This window comes from Podarcis bocagei (assembly GCF_964188305.1).
Source record: "Podarcis bocagei genome assembly, chromosome: 2".
Lineage (NCBI taxonomy): Eukaryota > Metazoa > Chordata > Lepidosauria > Squamata > Lacertidae > Podarcis > Podarcis bocagei.
The window spans coordinates 51,314,622-51,336,499 of record NC_138126.1 but is presented as its reverse complement, the minus strand read 5'-3'; the positions used below and the strand labels follow the sequence as shown (position 1 = coordinate 51,336,499).

Genomic DNA, 21,878 nt, shown 5'->3' with positions numbered 1-21,878 from the left:
TGACTTCATGCGCAGAGGCGCACTCCATTGTCTGGAGACAGACAGATGCCAACAACAAGAAGCTTTTATGGAGCACAGTCCACTTCATCAGATGCAAATGTTATCCTGAGTTACAGGAATATATAATTGCGGCTGGTGGGGGGAAGACTTGAGGAAATGAAATCCAGAAAGTATGTACCTTTCTGCTAGGTATCATTTCACCTAAAGATTGAACCATGCATTCTGGCGTCTTACTTGCAAGTAGGCTACAGAAGCAACATGTTAAGTGAGCCTCTGTCTGGCACAATGCATAAAGGACCCAGGCATTTCTATGTACATATACAACATCAAAATGCTTTATTCCCTATCCCTGCAAGTAATGTGTGTGAGAGAGAGAAATCCAGACTTCTACCTGCTCTTTAACTCTTCTCGGTATTGCTCAGAGAGAGAAAATGCAATTTCTCTTTCTAGATGCTTCTAGCATGATGGCGTAAGTTGTTTACTTTGGAGCCGGTTGATATATTGGCCACATAGCCAGTGTGACACTTTAAAACTACTTTCAATCCTCGCTGGAGCCATAGCTTAACTTTCAAACCTGATTTATTTGTCTTTAACTTTGATACTAAAAGTAAACTTTGAAGCTGCTCAAGATTTCTAAGAATTCTTAGGTACACACTGCCCTGCCGCAGACTCCATTACAGCATGTTCTGAAACATAACTAAGTAATACCCTTTTTCTAAATAAATCCCCTGACTTAACTCCTAAGGTTCCACTGGTGGAAGAGTCCTGTAAGCAGCCGTCTGCTCACAGAATAATCCTATTAATTGAATGGGGGTGTAGTTTTCACTGATCTTCCTTTTTAATTACAGCTCTTTTGTCCCTCAAATCTTCTGGGTCTCTTGGCAGCGACATGAGAAACGGAACAGGGAAGTTAAGTGAAAAATGCCATTCTGCCCCAGGAGCCTCCACAAGACCCCAGTTTACCCCATGACTGCAAGAAGCTCTTAAGTTTCCAGATGGTCAAAATCTTTATTTCCAAAAGGTTAAGTGGACAGTATCCTTTCCACACTAGTAATTAGATACTCCTATCTCAAAACTGTCGACTGTCTTTAAAATGACTAACGGCTAAGCACTTGACTCCTACTGCTGTGTAGAATATAAGTGGCTGACGCCTCGATTTAGAAGACATTATTTTGTAACTAAGACTCATTTATTTAATTGGAAAATCCAGGTAGCAATCAGAAACACAGCTCAGTTGACAGGTCTAATTCTTACTTTATAACATGGGGAGTATAGGGAGATTTTTTTTTTAACTCTTACATACAGATTGCGTAACTCCTAAGCGGTAATTGAACTGATGCTTCATTTTAAATTATATTTGCTAACATTAAATCCAAGTGCCTCTCTGTTGGCATATCTGAAATATCTGTGTTCTTTTCAATCCACACAGGAAATCCTAGAACAGGCATAGGCAAATTCAGCCCTGCAGATGTTTTGGGACTACAACTCTCATCACCCCTAGCTAACAGGACCAGTGGTCAGGGATGATGGGAGTTGTAGTCCCAAAACATCTGGAGGGCCGAGATTGCCTATGCCTTTCCTAGAACATAAATCTGATGAAAGGAACATGTCTAACTAGAATTCCCCAGAACAGACACAACAGTGCTTCTCTTAGCCAAGCTAAGAACAAGACTGAATTAACAATCTAGTGTTTCTATACTGGCCTCTCTTGCTGTGTATGCAAAAAGCTGTGTGTAGTTTATTGCAAAGTAATTCACATACAGGTTGTGGTGCTCCTTCTCCCTCTCGTGGTGATTCTAGGAAATGCATGTAGATGAAGCTGCTGCTGCTGGGTGTGGTCTCAGCTGTTTTTGCTCAGTCTCTTTAGGTGGCCGTGACACGTTAAATCTTATATATCTGTAAGGTAAACCCTGAAAAGAGGCTACAACTATAACCATAAAGTCAAATACCTGTTCACGTCACACAACAGTGCAGATATCTCAAATGAAATAAAACAACACAAGTGAGGCTAAATTTAAACAAACAAACAAACCCATCTATCCATCATAACCATGATGATGTCTTTTTAACTTTAAGGTTTGCCGAGCAACAGTGAAAATTGGTAAGTAAAACGTTTTTTTGCACCTATGAATGGTGTTATGATTTAATTTATACAAACAGCATGAAAAGCCTAATCCCACAGCCCCAGAGCTTCCTATTGTCATTCTCCAACTTCCCACATTTTATGGCCTCAATAATTACATTAATGAGTCTCAGACTCATCAGCTCCCCATGAGGAAACCAGAAGCTTCCACTTTCATTCAAAACGATGGTTTATTGAAACAGGCAAACTTCAAACTGTTGCTTATGAAATTAGGCTGTACTGTATACTTAAAACCATAGTAAAGATTAGCCAGTTCGTGTCAGAGGAAAAGGGTTGGGGGGGGGGAGCACCCACATGCCTAAACATGTTCACAAAGCACTAAACCATAGTTTAGCATTGTGTCAGAATCCAGCCCTTAGCCAAAGAAAAAACAATGAGGTGTCTACAATGCTATGATTGTGGCACATTAAAGAAAAAATGAATTTATTAAGGCACAAGGTATCATAGGCTAGAATCCATTTCATCCAATCATGACGTGGGCTCTAGTCCCAAAAAAGCTCATGCCATAAATAAACCTGTTAACGTGCCACAATACCTCTTACTGCTTTTGTTTCAACAGACTAACGTAACTACCCTTCTGGAAGTCGAATGAAAACAGTCCTTAGAAACCTACACAAAGAAGGTGGAACCTAGCAGGGTATCACTTGGGGAGGATGAGAGAATATTTGCATGTACACACACACACGTTTCAGACCACAAGTTATGCTTCAGTAATCTTTCTATTTCTGGCCAGCTCACGGTTTTATATGAGTTTTCACAAACAATGAAATGGTGCTATAGAATAGGTACACATTCCAGAGGCACCAATTAATTTGGGTCCCACCCAGCTTCAAAAAAGCATGGAAGGTGGCTTTGGTTTAGGGTTGTGGTGGTGGTTGTTGTTGTTGTTGATGTTGTCTTACTAGTAACACTGTTATAGGTATCATGAGGTACAAAAACAAAAGCTCTTAAAATGCACAATCCACCCTCCTCAAATTAACCTTGAACATACGCAGGTCAGGATTTTCGACCCTGCTAAATTTCTTCCCCCTCCCCTCCTACCTTAAACAGGGCACCTGGAATCTGGCCTAGGATAGGCAGTAAATCTTGCACAGATAGACTAGCAAACAAAAAGACAGGCGTTTGTTTTTTGAATTCTTGCATACAAAGTACAGAAAGAACATGCAGTCTACCATTTAAAAGTAAGAAGAAGAAGAAGAAGAAGAAGAAGAAGAAAACCTCTATACAGTGGTACCTCGGGTTAAGTACTTAATTCGTTCCGGAGGTCCGTTCTTAACCTGAAACTGTTCTTAAAGCACCACTTTAGCTAATGGGGCCTCCTACCGCCGCTGCGCCACCAGAGCACGATTTCTGTTCTCATCCTGAAGCAAAGTTCTTAACCTGAGGTACTATTTCTGGGTTAGCGGAGTCTGTAACCTGAAACGTATGTAACCCAAGGTACCACTGTAATCTTAAAAAGGTTTGGGGTTAATTTGTTTCAAATGCTGCTCTAAAGTTAGCTTTTTTTTTAAGTTCCCTTATCTGAAGCCACCTGAGTTTACTATTTGCACAGAGGATCTCCCACCATTGCTAATGGATTAACTGATGCACCAAGCATGATGTCTTCTGAGGAAACTTCAACCAGCAGTAACACAAAGTTTACACTGATATTCAGGGGAATCCTTCTGTTTGTTCTCTGTGAAGCAGGGAAACGGAGAGGCCTTCTATGTGGATTTCATAGCTCTCTGGATAAAGATTGCCTGCCCCCTGCCATCAGGTATTAGGGTTCAAACACTGAGCAAAAGCTCTCTGTCCATCTTGGAGAGGGAATCACTTTTTGGTATTCCTCTAGACCAGAATAGAATACAAATATACAACATGGAAGGACTTTTAAGACTTTGCAATGACTTAGGGCACATGTTTAAAAGCTTGCATTAAAAATTATTTTTTTTAAATTCAAGTGATAAATAGTTTAAGCTTGTACAAAAATAAAAACATCCACTCCCACAAGTAAAAGGCATATATAGCTGACCCTTTGAAAGCCCTTGGAAGCAGCAAATATACATTGCTGAAGCCACAGGTTAGTTATATCTTTGGTATAAGAAAATAGCATATCTTTTGACAATGTAGCCCTTCCGCCGGCAGGAAAATTTCATGCTAGACTGGTGAGCCAGTTTATGCTTATTTGTTTCTTGGTGCGTCTTCCATGTACAACATACAAATATTCCTAACATGTCTTCCTATGATGATTGGAGAAAACCCCAGTATCTTCTTGGCTCCTCCTAGGACTTTTGAATCTAGAATGAAACATGAACAGGGGGAGGGGATGGAAATGAGAAAAAAAGCTGAAGTGAGTCAGATTTGCAGCCATAATGGGTTTTGTTTCCACAAATGATATTTGACACACACACCAAAAAAAACTTGCCGGAATTTTGGCCAAGGAGATTTGATCTATTCTATGACTTGCAAATTAAGTAACAGAAGAAATTGTGAATTGTAAAAAGAAGAGCTCTTCACCTAATTTTGAGTGACTGATTATTTTTGTCATGAATAAAATATTCATTCAAATCACTGCTTCTGCTGAAGTCTACAATTAGCTATAAATCAACTCTGCAGCTTTGACAACCAAATTGTAGGGATAATAAAAAGTTTTCTGCGTGTTTTATACCAGCCTGATGATTTTGTACTATGGAATATCTTTCCCACTGGCCTTGCCTCGTCAGGTTTGGACCCCCAAAATGCCTCATTTTCCATATTACCAAACTCATACAGAAAGCTTCCCAAGACTAGCAATACAAGATTAAGGAATCACTGCCAAAAAAAAGCCACACATGGTAGAGCAGATGCAGAAAGTAGTGGATTGGAAGATCCCTGTGTAATCTGCAGTAGATCAACAAGGGTTTCTGTGACTCCCATCCACCCAACAATAGACAAAAACTAACACACACACTCGCCTCCCAAGATTAGGTTGCTGAAAAATAATAATGGGGGGGGGGTACCAGGACCGGGGCTTTTGTATGAAAGAACTTACAAGCTACTAGAGGAGCTGAATTCTATCTAGCACTGTTCACCAATGTAGTGATCCTTAGCATATGTCCACTTGGTTGAACCACTACTTAGCAGCATTTCTGCTTCAGTTTATTAACCCTCATCCATTCCCTCATTGACTGCAGACACTGGTCCAAGACTTGCACAGCCTCAACTTATTCAGATGTTACAGAGGGGTAGAGCTGAGTGTCATCAGCATACCTGTGACACCCTGCCCCAAATAGCTTTCATGTAGGTGTTACATAGCATTAGGGACCAGATGGCACAACAGCACAACTTTTGGGGGCATGAAAGACAATCACTGAATGTAACTACCTGAAAATAGCCTGAGAGATAGGATCAGAGCCAATGCAAATCGGTTTTTAAATATGTATGTAAATCACCTTGAGATTCAGGTAAAAGGAAATCCATTAAATGTATGCATGTATGTATGTATATATGTATAACCCAGTGAAAGATTAAGTAAGATGAACAGGTCCCCTCTCTCAATAATGATCATTCATCAGGGAAAGCAAGGCCGATTCAGTCCCCATCACCAAATCTGAACCCAAACTGGATTGGTTCAAGATAATTGGTTTCATTCCAGAATACTTGCAACAGTTGTGCCACAAACGTGTGTGGGGGGGGTACTTGTTCTGGCAAACCAGAGTGGGACCTAGATAGGCTTTTTCAGAAATTGTCAAATCACCACCTCTTTCAAAATGTCCAGGGCCACAAAGATGTGTTGACCACATCCTGGATCCCCCCCCCCCAGCCATACCCCGTCAGCAAGCCTAGATGGGTAAGTGTCATCTGTTGGCTGTGTTGCTGTAGGCACCTTGTAGACACCATCAGGCTACTTCAACTGAAACTGATCCCATTACACCACACTGGAGACTGCAGTGAATGACACATGTAGTGTCAAGGCATATGACAAGAGTCATATGTTCCTCACCCAGTTTATATTCCTGACTTCCAGGCAGCTTATGAAGAACTTGTCAGTCTTGCCAAAATGTGTAGCCATGAATGATATAGCTAGGGCCCCACACATCAGCCTTTTCTGGTGTATTCTTTCATGATCCTGATGCAAGAACACTTCCAAAACATGTTTTATGCCAAGATAAACAGTTTAACAAGACAACTACTCAACCTATCCTCTCAGAAAGAAAGAAAAAACGCAAGAGTAATTTACCTGAGTTACAGCAATACATGTAGAAGGCTAATCCTGCGGCGATGCTGAAGCAGGCAAGGAAGAATGTAGGACCTAGAGAATAAAAAACCGACAGAGGAGGATTAAAATTATGTGTTCAAATTAATGGTTCATCAGTTATCATTGTTGTTACTGTGACTACAGTGATTCAAGTGTAACTGGCACAATTATGTTTGCTTTAGGCTTCATCTACTATAATATATAATCATCATTTCCTGCAGCAATTATTTTTTATTACAATTATTATTACCATTGTGAAGGCCTCTATTGCTTGTAGCCCACTTATTTTTCTTTTTCGAAAAATTAATCCTTATTAAAAACTTGCAGGGCAAGAGAAGAAATTTTAGGGTCGCATTTAATAGTGTCCTTGTATAAATGGAGCAGAATTCCACCTGAGAATTGGAATTCCCCTTCCTCATCTCCTGTGCATATCCCAAAAGTGCTCTGAAGGGCTGTGAGGAACCTCTGGAGAACAACTGGTGGGATGCAGTGAGAGGAGAGGAAGGAGAAATTCTGCCTGCTCATGCAACAATGGATATAACCCAGAAATTTCAATATCTTCCAGCCTTTAAAATTAAATCAGGCTTGTCATTATCTACTTATGTGAATATAATAATTAGAACATTATTCAAGCAACCAAATGATTCCTATAGAAATACCACAGGGCTTCTCTATGATGACCAGAGGATAACTCAGTCAGTAGAACACGAGATGCTTAATCTCAGAGGAATGGGTTCGAGCCCCACATGGGGCAAAATATATCTGCATTGAAGGGGGATGGACTAGATGATCCTTGTGGTCCCTTCCAACTCTACCATCCTGTGTTTCTGTCTTTAGTTGTTTCTCCCTCCCCCCCCCTTTAGCCTTGCTTCTACCCTTAACTATGTGAGTTTTGTGTGCAACTATTATAAGGCAGTTGAACGCCTGCTCTAGTGTTAGAACAGAAAGGGCTTCTTCTTTCTTCCTAGCCTAAGAACCCCTAATATGCTATTTGGGTACAAATGAGCAGTCCCAGCGTTGCCCTCCACATGCTCAAAGGCACCCTTTGCACAGAAACTACGTGCGTGCACCTTTCATTTCCCAGGGTCCTGGGTCATGCATACCTGAGCCTTCAGACATATGGGTGTGCACATGTAGGCTCTGTGAAAACAGCATCTCTGAATGTGTAGAGGTCAAGGCAGGGTCCATGGGCACAGTGCTGATTGTACCCAAAATCTAACTTTTTTAAAAAGGAGGTTTTAGAACAGAAGAGCCAAGAGTGTGCACGTGATCACTGCACTCTGTATTTCCACGATGCAACGTTAACCGTAACTGCATGCCTGGTGTCCTGTCCTGTCTTCTGGCTTTAAATGTGCACAATGAGGGCCAAAGGGAGGGAGTAAGAGCATTAAGAGGGCGGAACAGCTCGACTGAGTGGAGCAGGCATCTTAAATATTATTTCCACTGCTGCCTTAAGCTTATCCACTGCACAGATCTGCAAACTCAGAAGCTCCACAAAACAAACCCAGCAGCTATACCAAGAAAAATCATGGGTGTGGGTTAACATTAATATAGAGTCGCCACTTAAAGGTAGAAACTTACTGAAGCCTATGCAAATGTTTTAAAATGCCAACACAAATGTGACGTAAAAGGCTGTGCCCCACTGTAGTTAGTACTTTAGAGATCAGGGACACAGTTTTTCTGTGCATGCCCCAGTGAGATAAATGGGGTCAACAAGCTCTTGCACAACGCCTATTAACTGCAGTGGTGTCTAGATTGTTTCCTAAACACATCCCTAGAAAACTTTGGATTTTATATTACATAAAATGGGAAAGGGTTATGGTTTTTTCTTTGTTTTTGTTTTATTATGTATTTTGTATTTTTATGTTGTGAACTGCCCCGTGATCTTCGGATAAAGGACAGCAAGCAAATTTAATTAATAACAATAATCATCAACAGTTTGAACAACCCAGAAATTACTACTGGGGAAAAAATTATTGATTATACATGCGTATCTTTCATTTATTAAAGCCAAAGCACATGCCCAGAGCAAACACACTTAGAATTAGTATCATGACATTCAATTGCAACATATATTTATATATATTTTCCTTGTTAACCTTACTGTCCAATATTGATTTAGCCAACAATACTTTACACGCATTATTTACCCCTGTCATTTAGAATACATTTCTCCTTCTCAGGGTTTATCCCTGTGGAATCTGAGGTTTCTAGAAACAAAAGCAACACACCAAAGAGTTAGTGTAATATTCAGCGCAACACACGTCTGAAGCACGTCATGCACAGTGGGAGGAAAGCAAGGACCAGTTTTCAAAGTACCGCATTTACTCGAGCCTAATGCGCCATCAGATCTAATGCGCACCTCAATTTTCAGAACCTTGAAACAAAACAAAGTATTTGCTGGCGAATGTCAATGTGCCATTGGGTCTAATGTGCGCCTTAATTTTCACAATGTATTTTGGCCAGCAAAGATGAGCATTAGATTCGAGTAAATATGGTAATACAATAACGCAACATAAAATGGCTGCTAATTCCCCCATTCCAACTTTATGTGACGTTAGTGTTCAAATTATGAGAGGAGTGGGGGTGGCCTTAATGTAAGGTTACATTTTTTCCAGTGAATCCGGGGACACTATTCTACTTTCTACTAAATAGATGGATTTTGTCAGGGGACTGATTTGTAAATCCGGGGACTGTCCCTGGGAAATGGGGACATCTGGTAACCTTACCTTAATGGCATCCGCAACCCATGCTCTCCCTGATTCCCTCCAGTTTTAGCCAAATAATGCTGTTCTCGAAAAAGCAGCTAAGGGGCAGTTGTAAAAGGCGCCCATGGGTCCTGCCCCCCTCTAACTCACTTGAAACTGAGCAACCCATTCTACCCCATGGGAGCCCATTGCACATAGGCTTGTCTACCAAGGGACTCCTGCACAGCTGACATAGCACCCCTCTGTGGGGCAGAGGAACAGTGAAGACAGAGGAGTATTCTAGGGGGACACTCCATTCACATCAGGCTCTGGGTAGGCTTCACCACTGAGTTTGTGATCCAAAAGTGCATCTAGATCACAACCAATATACCCCCTGTGGTTGTGTGCATTCTCAGGAAAGCTCAATCATGTTGGCTACTATTGATCTTCTCATTGGGTAACCCGTGATGAATCACAGGGGTCTTCGAATACCACTGGCATAATTAGGGCCATTAACATATGAACAAAAGGCAGTGGTAAAATACGTTGGCTTAAACATTTGTGTAGGTTGGCTTGCAAGCGTAGGGCCAAAGGCAACCAACTTATCATCTTTGTGCGTTTCATATACAAAGTTGGCGAATAAACAACATTTAAAAGTGGGGTGGTAGAGAACTTTCATGAGAGGCCAAGTACAGTATTAAACCTATCTATTTTCTTTCCACACTAAATAAGTTTTAATTACAGGCAATGCCATTGTTTAAGCCAACAATTGTTGTCTTCCAAGGTCACTCAAATCTTTGTGCTCTTTACAGTCAATTGACAGCTTGTGGTATTTTCCAAGGACTTTTTCTCCTTAGTTGCACCTGCAGATCAACCTTCATGCTGCTCTCAGTAGAAGCACTGGAGTGCTGCGCACCAGCCTGCCACGTGGATCCCACCCTGCCAATTTCTGAAAAACGCTTTCAAGCACACTTTTCAGCCAACATCAGGAACATCTGGTGAAGCAGGTTGCTTGGCATGACAAAGATTAATTTAGCTGCAATAACGCAAGCACTGATTTTTCATTCCACTTTCACCCAGCTCATGTGCAATGCAGACATCTCAAAAGTTTATGTGCACATCAAGTGTAGAAGATGCATAGCAGGATAAATGCCTGTGTTTAGAAGAATCTTGAGCAAACCTGTGTTTTTCGTTTTCTCTCAAACGGTTAAGCATTTTCCTGGCACCATTTGATAATACACTGGTTTGAATGTAGCTGGAACGTGCAATTTGTTTATCTCTCAAACATTTGTTTAAACACCAGTCACTTTCTCCATAAACTCCTCTTCCCTCCAACTTCTTTTTCCATGCATTTTCCCAGACCCAAGTTGGCCAGGTAAGCACGAGTCTGGAAAGCTACAATACTAGCAAGGGTAAAATGCAGTTATGAGTGTGCATGTGGAAATAGTATTAGAGGGAAAATGGCTGGTGGGAAGGGATCCAGTGTTCCTCAAACTTGGGTCTCCAGGTGTTGTTGAACTACAACTCCCATCATCCCTGACCACTGGTCTTGCTAGCTAGGGATGATGGGAGCTGTAGTCTAACAACACCTGGAGACCCAAGTTTGAGGAACACTGGACTTTGCGGTTGTGAATTGTCTCCTTCAAACTTGAAGGCATTTTGCAACTGGGATGAAGTCCTCTGGGGTTTCATTACACACAGCTGCAGTGTAGCATATTGCTTGCTGGAAAGCATCATGCAAAAGGTTTATCTGACACAAGTGGAAAATGGCCTAGAACTCAAGTTTGGAATGAAGCTACTTCACCTTTAAATATAGCCAAAAGTATCTGTTGTGACTGATCTTTTCACTTTCTTACTTGAACATCCTGCCCCTCAGCTACAGATGGAATCAATTAATGTTTGTGTTCTCACAAAGGCTGAAGGTTTCCAGTACTACATGGTTTCTGAAAGTCAGAAAAGCAGAGTTCTGGAAAATATGCCGGCTTTTGAAGACAGTTAACTTCTGGCTAGTTCAGCAATGTGTAATTGGCACAAAGGCTATCGCTGAAGAAATATGCCCATTAGCTGTCAACCATGGTCTTCAATTTGCAAACTGGGTTGCTAATGTATTGAGTCAAAGATTCAGATTAGCTGACACCATCCAGTCCGTGATATATTTCTAATATGGGCCCTTGGTGCTAAATACATTGTCGGCTCCCGAATTAATCTTTCCCATGACACAAAGAAATATATTAAGTGAACATAACTAGGTATTTTATAGCCACTGGTGCCAAAGCCAATGACTTATTTCTTCCCATGATACTGCGGTTCAGTTTCATGCACAGTGCAATCCTATGTATGTCCACATAGAAGAAAGTTTCATTCAGGTCTGTGAGACTTGGGACTTATCCACATTTTCCTTTCATCCAAACTTTCCAGGTGCTTTAAAGAAAAGCCCTTACTCCCAAGTAAACGTGCGTAGGCCTTCACCTTAACTGCCCAATCCTATGCAGGTTGATTTGGAAGTAAGTTCCACTCAGCTCAATGAGGTTTGTTCCCAGGTAATTGTGGATAGGATTGCAGACTTATAGCACCATCACAGTACAAAGTGCTTTATCAGAGGGGTGGCCAGCCTTTAGGTCTCCAGATGTTGTTGGACTACAACTCCCATCATCCCTTTCCATTGGCCATGCTGCTTGGGAATGATGGGAGTTGGAGTCCAACAACATCTTCTGGAGGGCTGAAGTAAGCAGAGTTGCAAAAACGGGAAAAGCCAGTCTCCACAAGAAAGGCATCATAATTCTGGCATGACTTCCTTTGTTCTCCATGTCTGGTGTCAATGGCTAAGGAGCTGGGCTGGCATGGGGAAGACCAGCTTCAACTTCCTGTTCAGAGATGCCTCTTCTTAGGCATAAACCTAAAACTTAAAACGATGGGCACAAAGTATGTTTAGAAAATGAAGGTACTGTGCAGATATGCATATAAAAGGCAGCCAAGACTGGCTGCAGCTCCCTGTTAACACCTACGCCTAACATCACAAACCTGAGTTTGCTGCCACTTAATGTGTAGAATGGCCCTGGGCTCACTGGATAGCCTTGGGCAAGTTTCTCTCCCTCTCTGTCTCTCTCCCTTTCTCTCAATCTTGCCTGCCTTACAGTTGTTGTTGCTGATCTGAATTCCTTGGAGAAAGGACAGAATACAAATATGATTATTAAATCCAGCTCTGAACATATTCAGCATGTCTCAGTGCAGGAGAAAGAAAGAGAAGTCCCAGAATGTTGTTATTTTCTTGCTGTCTATACAAGTGTTATGTGCTCTTCTGGACAACAGAAAATTATTTCCATGTAACCCAGTACACAGGGACATAATATAGCAAGGATTGGTTTCTATCTACCCCCCACTGCCTTTCTGGTAGAGCAACCTGGTACTACTAACCTTGATGCCATTTTAGCAAAAGAGGTATTCCAGGAACTAAGTCTATTTGATTCATGTTTTGTCTTAATCACCACAGGAGAGGGGAGTTGATACAATGTAGTATGTGGCTGCACAAGAGGAAAGGACACCAACTGGATGGTAGATACTGGCTTCATTCAGATCTAACACTAAACCATGGCTTAGCATTGTGAGAACAAATCTCCACAAACCTTGGGATCACATATTCCTCCCCACTCCAATGGTGCAGCTTGAGGAGATTAGAAGTTTCTACTTCCATTTTGGATTACCTAGTTTATGGTTCTGTTTATGGACATGCTAAACTGTGGCAAATCTTAACTATGGTTAGATGAAACAAGCCTGCTTTATAAACTATGGTTTGAAGTTAGTTTGCTTCAAAAAGCCATCACTACGTTTCACCAAAGTTTGGATGACAAAGCGAGCTGGAGTGAAAATTTCCAAATTCCTCCTTACAGCTATGGAGAGAAGGAGAAAGGAGGGGGAGCACGCAAGGCAAAGGTTAATTCTTTTGATGCTAACCCATGGTTTAGTGCTGAGTCCAAATGAGACCATGATAGTGCTTCTTCACTTTGCCTGCACCATTTTGTGAATTTATTTATTTTTTAAAGACATTCTTTAGAGCAGGTGCAAAAAGGAGGGGAGGGTGCTTCCCGATCACTGCATGGCAGCAGAGTGTCCTTGGAGGTTGGGTGTTTTTTCACAAATTGTCAGCATGCCCCCAGTACACATAGGAACGCCACCACAGGGGTCTACAGGGGCTTTAGCTCTTTGCCCTCCACAGTAATCTGCCTTGAAGTAAAGGTACCACAGAATGGGGACTTTTTAAAATGCAGCTGCAGGGACGGGAGCCTCTAACTGGATCAGGGCCTCAAGGGGAAACAAAGGGTTGAAGCCTTTCCACCCCTGCATGCTAGGATCCCAGCATGAGACAGAGACACAGAGAGGCAGAGACACAGAGGTTGTAGGCAGACAATTAAGAACAACAGAACCCTGTCGGGCCACACCAAAAGCCTGTCTAGTCTGGACTGCTGTTCTCACAGTGGCCCACCAGGTTCTTCTGGGAAGCTTGCAAGCAGGTTCTGAGCACAACAACACACTTCTCACTCATGTGGTAGTTTTATGTAGTTTTATGTAGTTTTTCAATTTCATTGTTCCGCAAGGGACAATGACAATAAAGATATCGTAATCGTAATCGTAATGATTTCCAGTAACTGGCATTCAGAGGTAGATTGCTTCTAACACTGGGGGTATAAGATCGGCAACCTTATCCTCCATGACTTTGCCTAATCTTCCTTTAAAAGGTAAAGGTACCCCTGCCCGTACGGGCCAGTCGTGTCCAACTCTGGGGTTGCGCGCCCATCTTGCTTAAGAGGCCGGGGGCCAGCGCTGTCCGAGAGCCATTCAAATTAGTGGCTGTCACTACATCTTGTAAGAGTAAGTTTCATAGTTTTAACTACGTGCTGCAACTTCCTTTCGTCTGTCTTAAATCTTTCAGGACTGGATGCCCCCAGTTCTAGGATTAGAAAAGAGAGAGAAAAACACCTCTCTATCCACTTTCTCCACACTGTGCGTAATCTTATAGACCTCAACGATATGTTGCTTCCCCCGCCCCTCGCCCACTCACCTTTTCTCTAAACTTAACTAAATCTGTTATCTTTCCTCCTAGGGGAGTTGCTCCAGCCTCTTGGTCATTTTCTGCACCTTTTTTCCTCACTGTGGTTTTGTTTGAGGAGTTGATGTCCCCACAAAACAGTTTTGCATGTTTCCAGATGCCGCCCCCCCCCCCGAAGAATCACAGGGCAGTTTCAGCAATGCATTAACAACACACATACACAACCGCAAAACACTCTGAAAATGGCAGAACTGTCTAGGCCAAAAAGGACTAAATAGATTCCAGACCAGTCTAGATATAGCTGAGGTAAGTATGTCTCTAGTTGGCCTGTAACCATTTATCTTATTTGTCCAGAGTTGAACACAGCACTTTTCTTGCTTAACTTTCTGTCAGTTTAGAAACAAGGGTGATGCAGGACTATGTATTTAAATGTAACTGGCTATTACTAATGACTCTCAAAGTTGAAGAACTGATTGCAACTGGCTATCAAGCTGGGTAAAAACAGAAATCCCCCTGAAAGTTATTGGGAAATGATGTCAACCTCAGTTGATTATATGACTGGCTGATTATTTATGTAGCTACATTTGCCTTTAAAATAAATATTAACAGAAAACAAAATCCTGGACCCTTGTGGAAGAAAAGTTGGCCACTGCTGTTTTAAGCTGACTACATAGAAAAACAACCTGGACTCAAAATAATCTCACATTGATCCTGTGCAAAAGTGGGAGAAAAACCCTGGATAGAATAAAAACACTCCAAGCCAAACACTGGATCGCTTTTCCTGGGCAACACCACCACTTTAATCCGGAATCCAGCCTTTGCAGCTCATAAAGGGAACACAAAATGTTTGAAAAGGTTGCAAAACTGCCAGATTTATTATTTATATATAAAACAAAGATTCAAAATTGCCAGATTGGTGTGCAAGTACAGCTGCAGCAGCTATAAATAAGCATTTGTCTGCCACATATAATTTGGTCAGTTTTTAGGTATATGAAAGCAACAGCGCACAGAAAGTTCCATTTAGTCCCTGAAGAGGCAGCATTGTAACAGGGCACCCAAAGAAATCTGCTAGCACTCCGACTTACTTAGAATTCTTCTGCTTGGCAAGTTGTTATACAGCTGTTCAGCATTGATCTGCAAAGCACGGTAAAATTCTTGACAGGGTTTGTCGCCTTCCTTCTGCAAGTGGGCTAGAAGGTTTGACAGCCGACTATGAAGAGAAGCTTTGGGATTTCGGAACTGCAGGGAGGGTGGGAACGAATTTATTAGCAAGGATGTAAAAAACAAACACCAATGTTAAAGCAACCTCTGCCTCCCTTCGATGGTACATGAAAGAATACAAATGTAGCTTTATATTTTTGTTTAAACGTTCTTTATAGCAGAGTGTAAGATTCTATCACGAATGTTTATGGTGCTTCTACGTCACGAGAGTTAGCTATTCCAAAGGAGAATAAATAACAGACTTTCTCCATTGTACACAGTAGGACAAACAAGCAGCGGTGTCCGTCTTTCTACTATTTGCAGAAGATCTAAAAGGCTATACGTTCAGCACTAAATCACATATAAATATTTTAGATATTCTTTTAATCTTATCCGTCTTTGTTGTATATGGCTTGTGCATATAAATAATATACAAATAAGCTTTGTATAAGGATCAGAGGTCAAATGGACAGAGAAGGAATGGTGAAGACCGTCTCCCCAGCCTGACCCTTCCAGAGAAGAAGACAGTTCAGAATTACAACAGGGGTTTGAGGGAAATCACAGCTTAGAGGAAGATGAGGGGGGAAATTGGGAAATAATGGGAGAGGAGGAGGCGGCAGAGCCAGAGCAGCTGGCTGACACGTTATCACTAGAAAGCATTCCAGACCCACCATCTCCTAGAATTGGCGAGCCTTAAAAATAGGAGAGCAAAGGGCCCAGAAGCAAAGGGCCCTCAGTGCCAACCGTAGAAGGGATGGCGCATAAGGAAGTGGGAGAGAAGGGGAGGGAAGATTTATGCCATTATTCCAAGAGGCTGCCTTTCTAAGCCTCTGTCTGTGAACATTGAATAAAAAGCAATTGGCAAGAACTTCCTTGTCTTATCCGTTAGAGGCAACCTACCGTGGGGGTTGGATCCTCTGACACTTGACATCAGACAAATTCATGAAGGGTAAGACTACCCATGGCTACTAAGCCTGAGGGCTATGCCTTACCTGTACTACTGGACGCAGTAATGCTTCTGAATACCAGTTGCTGGAAAACGCAGAAGGGGAGAACGTTGCTGTACTCATGTCTTGCTTGTTGACCACTGTGAAAACAGGACACTGGACAAGGTGGGTCACTGGCCTGATCTAGCAGGGCTCTTATGTTCTTTTTTATGTTCTTACCAATTCCAGTTCCCAGCAAGTCAACAGCTGCCTATGAGGAGCCCTACTGGATTAAATCAAGGGCCGCATCTCATTTCCACAATGGCCAGTCAGATAGTGCCAAGATTGGTATTCAGAAGTATTCTGCGACCGAGCACAGAGTCCGCATAAGGATGTTCCATGGACTTGATGTATACTGATCTATGGCACAGTTCAGCCATTTCCTTAATTCCAGTTTGCGTACAAGAACTTTTTGGTGATCTTGATCAATGCCACATGCTACACCTTCCTGCTTCTTTAACAGAAATTCCCAGATACACAGAGATCGGCCTAACCGGCCACAAATTGGACCTGCTCAGAAATAAGAATCTAAGCTCACGGCGTCGTCAGTCATAAGCATTCACATCTAGAAGTGAGAAAAAGATTTATCTGTCTTTACAGCGGCACACTTTTTCTTAGGAATCCAATAGTTATTTCATTAGTGTGAAAATGCATACTTGTCTGTGAATGCAAAAAGAGATAATTGAATCTGGTGAGACAGACAAAATTCTGTTCCTAACGGGAAGTTTGGATTGCAAATAGAGGACTACACTGCCTCATGAATATGAATGAACACATGGAAATGTTTACTGTAATTTCAGAAGAAGAGTTCAAACGCTGTGGGTGTACGATCACAGCATTTTGAGACCTGGGGCTTGTTTACATAAACGTTTATGGTTTGTCTTGACAAAACAACTTTAGCTTAAGGTATTATAATAGGGATCTAGGAAGTGGGAGCCATTTTCCACCTTCTGCATAAAATTCCCTACCTATTTACGGATGTCACTGGGCTTCATCACTCCTTGGACTGCAGATTGCAGCTACTCGTTAACTCTCTCCTCAAACAAGAGACAAGCATTACAACACAGAGCCCTCTTGAAATCTTCCCTCATTCAGATTTTAATTCAAACCAAAGAAGAACTCACATTTCTCTCCTTAACCCCCACCCAACCCTCTGTTCCAGTTCCACTCATGGGAGGAAGGAACCACAACAGCCTGTGAAGTGCCAGGAATGCAATAATTTTTTTCTGGAGCACTGGAGAAATAATATTTCCAAGTTCTTCTGGAACTTGGCTTAGCAGTGCAAGTGCCAGCGAGCAGGGAGGAGAGGGAGATCGCCTCACCAACAGAGCTGGAGCCACAGCTGCTGCTGCCACCACCCCCATAAGGAAAGTAGAAGAAAGGAGGCTAGAAGGTAGCTGGTGCAGCAATTGGACCTTATTGCAACTAATGGGATCCAGTTTAGTGCAGATATGCTTAGAATTAGCCAAGCTATTTGCCAAATGGGAGACGGTTGGAACCGTTCAGCTTTTTCTAATAAACTCTGAGAAGAACCAGAGGAGAAAGCAGTTTGCTCATTCCTCTCTCCTCATTTGCCACTGCATTTTGCCAAGGAGCTGATCTCAGAAGGATTCTCTATTTTTAAAAACCTAAATTATTGCAGCTATTTTTATACCACTTAATCACTTAAGTGTCTAAGTGGTATTGTAAGACCTTGCTGTTGGAACTGGTTTTAAACAACCAGAATTAAACAGATGTGAGTTTTTCTCTGCTCAGGTATACGTTTGTGTGTGTGTGTATGCATGCACATGAGAGCGAGTGCTATGCAATTATCTGCATAGGTTCACTCATTGGCCATCAGGATTGGTGTTCCTATGCTATAAAAGGGTATAATCCTAAACACACTTACTTGGGAGTAAGCCTGCTTAGATTTAACTGGACTCCCCTTTGATTGGTTTCTACAGATGATAAAGAATTCTCTGCAATGGCTTTACTGATTAAGAAGAGCTGCCATTCCCCAACTTCCCTGGCAAGAGAGACTGGGTATTAAATCACTCTGAGAGTTCATAGAATCATAGAGTCGGAAGGGATTCCAAGGGTCATCTAGTCCAACCCCCTGCAAGGCAGGAATCTCAAAACGCGATCCCCCATCCAATTTGAAACCACACTGGACTCTGTTTAGCTTCGCAAATGTGCTTGCAGTTGTAGTTCTGTGAAGGGAACAGTGGTCATCTAACAATTCTCAGCAACAAACTACAGTTCCCAAGATTCTTTGAGGGAAATTGTGGCTGTACAATACTGCTTTAAATGTATAGTACAGTCATCTGGGAAGTGTTTTCTGTGTGATTATTCAAACGTACACTTCACATGTGGAGTCTAAACTTGGCTCATTTTCTTATCTGTTTGAATTTATCAGGTCCAGAATTTTGGTGTGGTTTGTGTTAAGAGGAACGTTGAAGAGCGGGGAAGCACTGATATCATGTGTGGAGAGGAATTTAAGGAAGCTCAATTGCTGTATACCTTAGCTGAACAAATAGTTTTTTCTCCGGTTCCCATTGTCTGTCCCCAGAGCTGCCTTTGGCTCTCCTGGGTGCCACCACCCCTAGTCTCAAAGAGGTACCAGAAGTTTTGCATTTAAAAAACCAGCAACCCTAATCTCAGGTCAAATGAGCTACAGCACTAGCAAAGAAACACTGCAGGTCGGATTCCTTCAATTACCTTTTCTGCTTCTTTATTGGTAAGAATTTGAGGGTAAACTCTGTTCAGCTGAAGGATAATTTTGTCAACCAGCTGCTCGCTCAGCCTGCCGTTGCTCGTTAGGAATGCCATGTCTTGCCGTAAACGATCACAGTAAGTCGGATCTACAAAACAGAAGCAACACATTTAAAAACAGGCCCCTGGTATCACAAAGACCAACTGGATGGAAGTGCCATATAATTCACATCAGCTACTAAATGTTTCACACTAGGACATGACTTTGTGTGCACTGTCAAGCTTCAGGAACATGCTGGGAGCGCCATGAATGCTCTCAGGAACCATTAAGAGCAGCTGACATTCATGAATACAATAATAATAATAATATGGAAAAAATTTAAGGACTATTTGCAAAAACACTATAAGTTGTTTGAATGTTAAGATTTTGCACGACTAAGAAACGTTATGCTTCTGCAATTTATTTAAGTAAATGATAAAGTAAATAATGACGGAAAAATGAGACAAATTGGAAACAAAATATTATGTTTATTAAAAATATAGAAACTAAATTACAAACTTCTGAAGTTGGTAACATAATAAACTCAAAGGTATAATAAGATTTGAAACAAGATAACAAATTGCTGAACTGGCTAGAATAATGAATGCAATGTCGAGAGGATGTGAGGAGGTCCAAAAGAAAGTGAATTGTTGATGTTTGACTTCTGTTTTTCTTTTCTGTTCTTACTCTTCTTTATATACATATAAAAAAAATGTTTCCTGCATGTTGCTATGTAAATTAATCTGTTAACCTATGGAAAGAAACACAATAAAAAAATTTTTTTTTAAAAAAATGAATACAATAATAATAATAATAATACAAATACTGAGCATTCATAGGGTGTATTTCACATACAATGCAATCTTTACACGTTGCGTAGTACAAGATCTCAGATAAAACCAACAAGCCACAAGGTCTCATCAGTGGCAGACCACCAAAACAGTGTCTGAGTCTGTGTGTGTAGCGAGGCATTTCCAAGTGGTTTAAATTTCAACATAGCAGCCCTCCCAGTGCACTGCAAGCTACTCTCCCATCCTGCTTGTGGTCCCATGTGTTTCTTCACGTTCCTGAACTCTACTTGTGAACTCACCTCTTCCTTTTCTTTTCAGAGCCAACCATGGTCAGCATCACAGTTGCAGTTTTACAACCATGATCAGAAGTGAGTTTGCAGGGGGCTGAGCCAGGCATCCCCAAACCAGGCCCTCCAGATGTTTTGGGACTACAATTCCCATCACCCCTGACCACTGGTCCTGTTAGCTAGGGGTGATGGGAATTGTAGTCCCAAAACATCTGGAGGGCCGAGTTTGGGGGTGCCTGGGCTGAGCTAATGGTTAGAAAACAAAGCTGCATATAAGTCTTGTTACCTTTGAAAATGAAAAGATACAGAGGAAGACAGAGAGGGAGAGGGAAGACGCAGACAAGCTCAGCGGAGAAATAACAGAACAGAGTTGGGGAGCTTCTGATCTCCTATAAATGCTTAGGAGATTGGGCAATATCACAACTGAAGAGGCCTCAGTAAAAAATGCATTTTTAAAAAGTTGGAATGCTCAATTTTTATATCTCCCTTCAAATCCTAGCCACTAAAAGGGAAACTGTGCAGCCTAACCTGACCTCAGAACAATTTCAATTGCTGTATTTTTATTGCTGCATAGCCAAGCATGGGATTTGTTTGCTAATCAGTGCTTCAAAATCCAGAGATTCTGCTATAAAAACAGCGGGATGGCCTTAAAAGAGGATGATTTTGCTGTTCAGCTTTAAACCTTTCATTGCCTTCAGATTCTGTCCTCTCTTTTTAAATAATGTGATATTCCCCAAAAAATATTCATAAAAACCTCCCATGATTATTGTAATAAGCAAAGGCTTTTTGAGAGCCTGAGTCATTCCCATTAAAATGAAAAAAAGAAAAGCTTTCTACTGGCATTGCACAACTTTTGCAATTCCATAAGTATCAACTGGATTTCCAGCAGACTGTTACCATTCACCCCATAAAATTAATGGTTCAAATGGCAAGCAAAGCATCTTTTTCCGCATTGTCTCAATGCACCTCAATAAAATCCATGTGCTTTCATTATACTGTTTACTAAAATTCTTTTCCAGTTGAGATGTTATATAGTCTTCTTTTGTTTCAAGATGCGGTGAGAAAGGAAGATTGAAGAGGGCGGGAGTCAAGTCAAGAGCTACGTTTTGAAAGATGTACTGAGAATACATGGATGGGGATAAGGAGAAACCGAAGACAAATATAGAGATGGTGACAACACAGCATATCAATGATTAGGGTTGTTTCACATAGGACAACATTTTCTACAACTATATTCTGTCCCCAGGGGTGAAATTAGCAGTGGCTCGCAAATTAGTCATCTCTTTCCTATGCTGACCCCTCACCCCTTACCCACTTTGAAACCTAGGACTCAGCTACATTAGTCAAAAAACAGTGTTTTGAATGCATTAAAAACAGACGCTGTAGAGCACAAAACTTTTCTATGTGTTTCTACAGTGTTTTTTTCTTATAACAATTTATGATTTATTTTTAGCGTGTCCCCCCCATGAGTAGACCCACCCCTAGATTGTACACTTCTGGAGGCAGGGAACAGCCTTTTTTTTCTTCCGTAAGTCAAAGTGTACAGTACCATTTCAGAAAATCAAGAATACCTGATTCTCCCCGTCGGAAACTTCCTAACATGATGATTGAAATGTCTTTGAAAGAGGCGTCACACGACAGACGCGATTGTCCTTCCATATGAACTCCTCACAATATACGTCAAGAAAATTAGACATCAAATTCATGTAATTTCCCTGCATTGGGCATCAAGTGAGGTTTTAAAAATGAAACTCCTGCCATATCACAAACTTCTTTTGACGCCATTTGCTGTG

At 41.5% G+C, this 21,878-nt stretch overlaps 1 protein-coding gene and 1 long non-coding RNA gene across 7 annotated transcripts in view; one reads left to right on the top strand and one right to left on the bottom strand.

Moving 5' to 3' along the window:
• Window positions 1–2,829: 2,829 nt before the first annotated feature.
• Window positions 2,830–21,878, bottom strand: part of CARD19 (caspase recruitment domain family member 19) — a 32,511-nt gene continuing 13,462 nt past the window's right edge. For 2 of the 6 annotated variants that reach the window (XM_081185261.1, XM_081185262.1), the window contains exons 2-6: window positions 18,974–19,116; window positions 15,176–15,329; window positions 8,510–8,569; window positions 6,342–6,413; window positions 2,830–4,419 (exon numbers count right to left, since the gene is read on the bottom strand). In XM_081185261.1, the coding sequence (XP_081041387.1) occupies window positions 4,304–4,419; window positions 6,342–6,413; window positions 8,510–8,569; window positions 15,176–15,329; window positions 18,974–19,116 (545 nt within the window). In that variant the 3' untranslated portion in view covers window positions 2,830–4,303. The other 4 variants (XM_081185264.1, XR_014005600.1, XM_081185263.1 and 1 more) reach the window with 4 other exon arrangements.
• Window positions 14,106–21,530, top strand: LOC308582288. The gene is made up of 3 exons (XR_014005603.1): window positions 14,106–14,396; window positions 20,117–20,166; window positions 21,138–21,530. It is a non-coding gene; the product is annotated as an uncharacterized lncRNA (long non-coding RNA).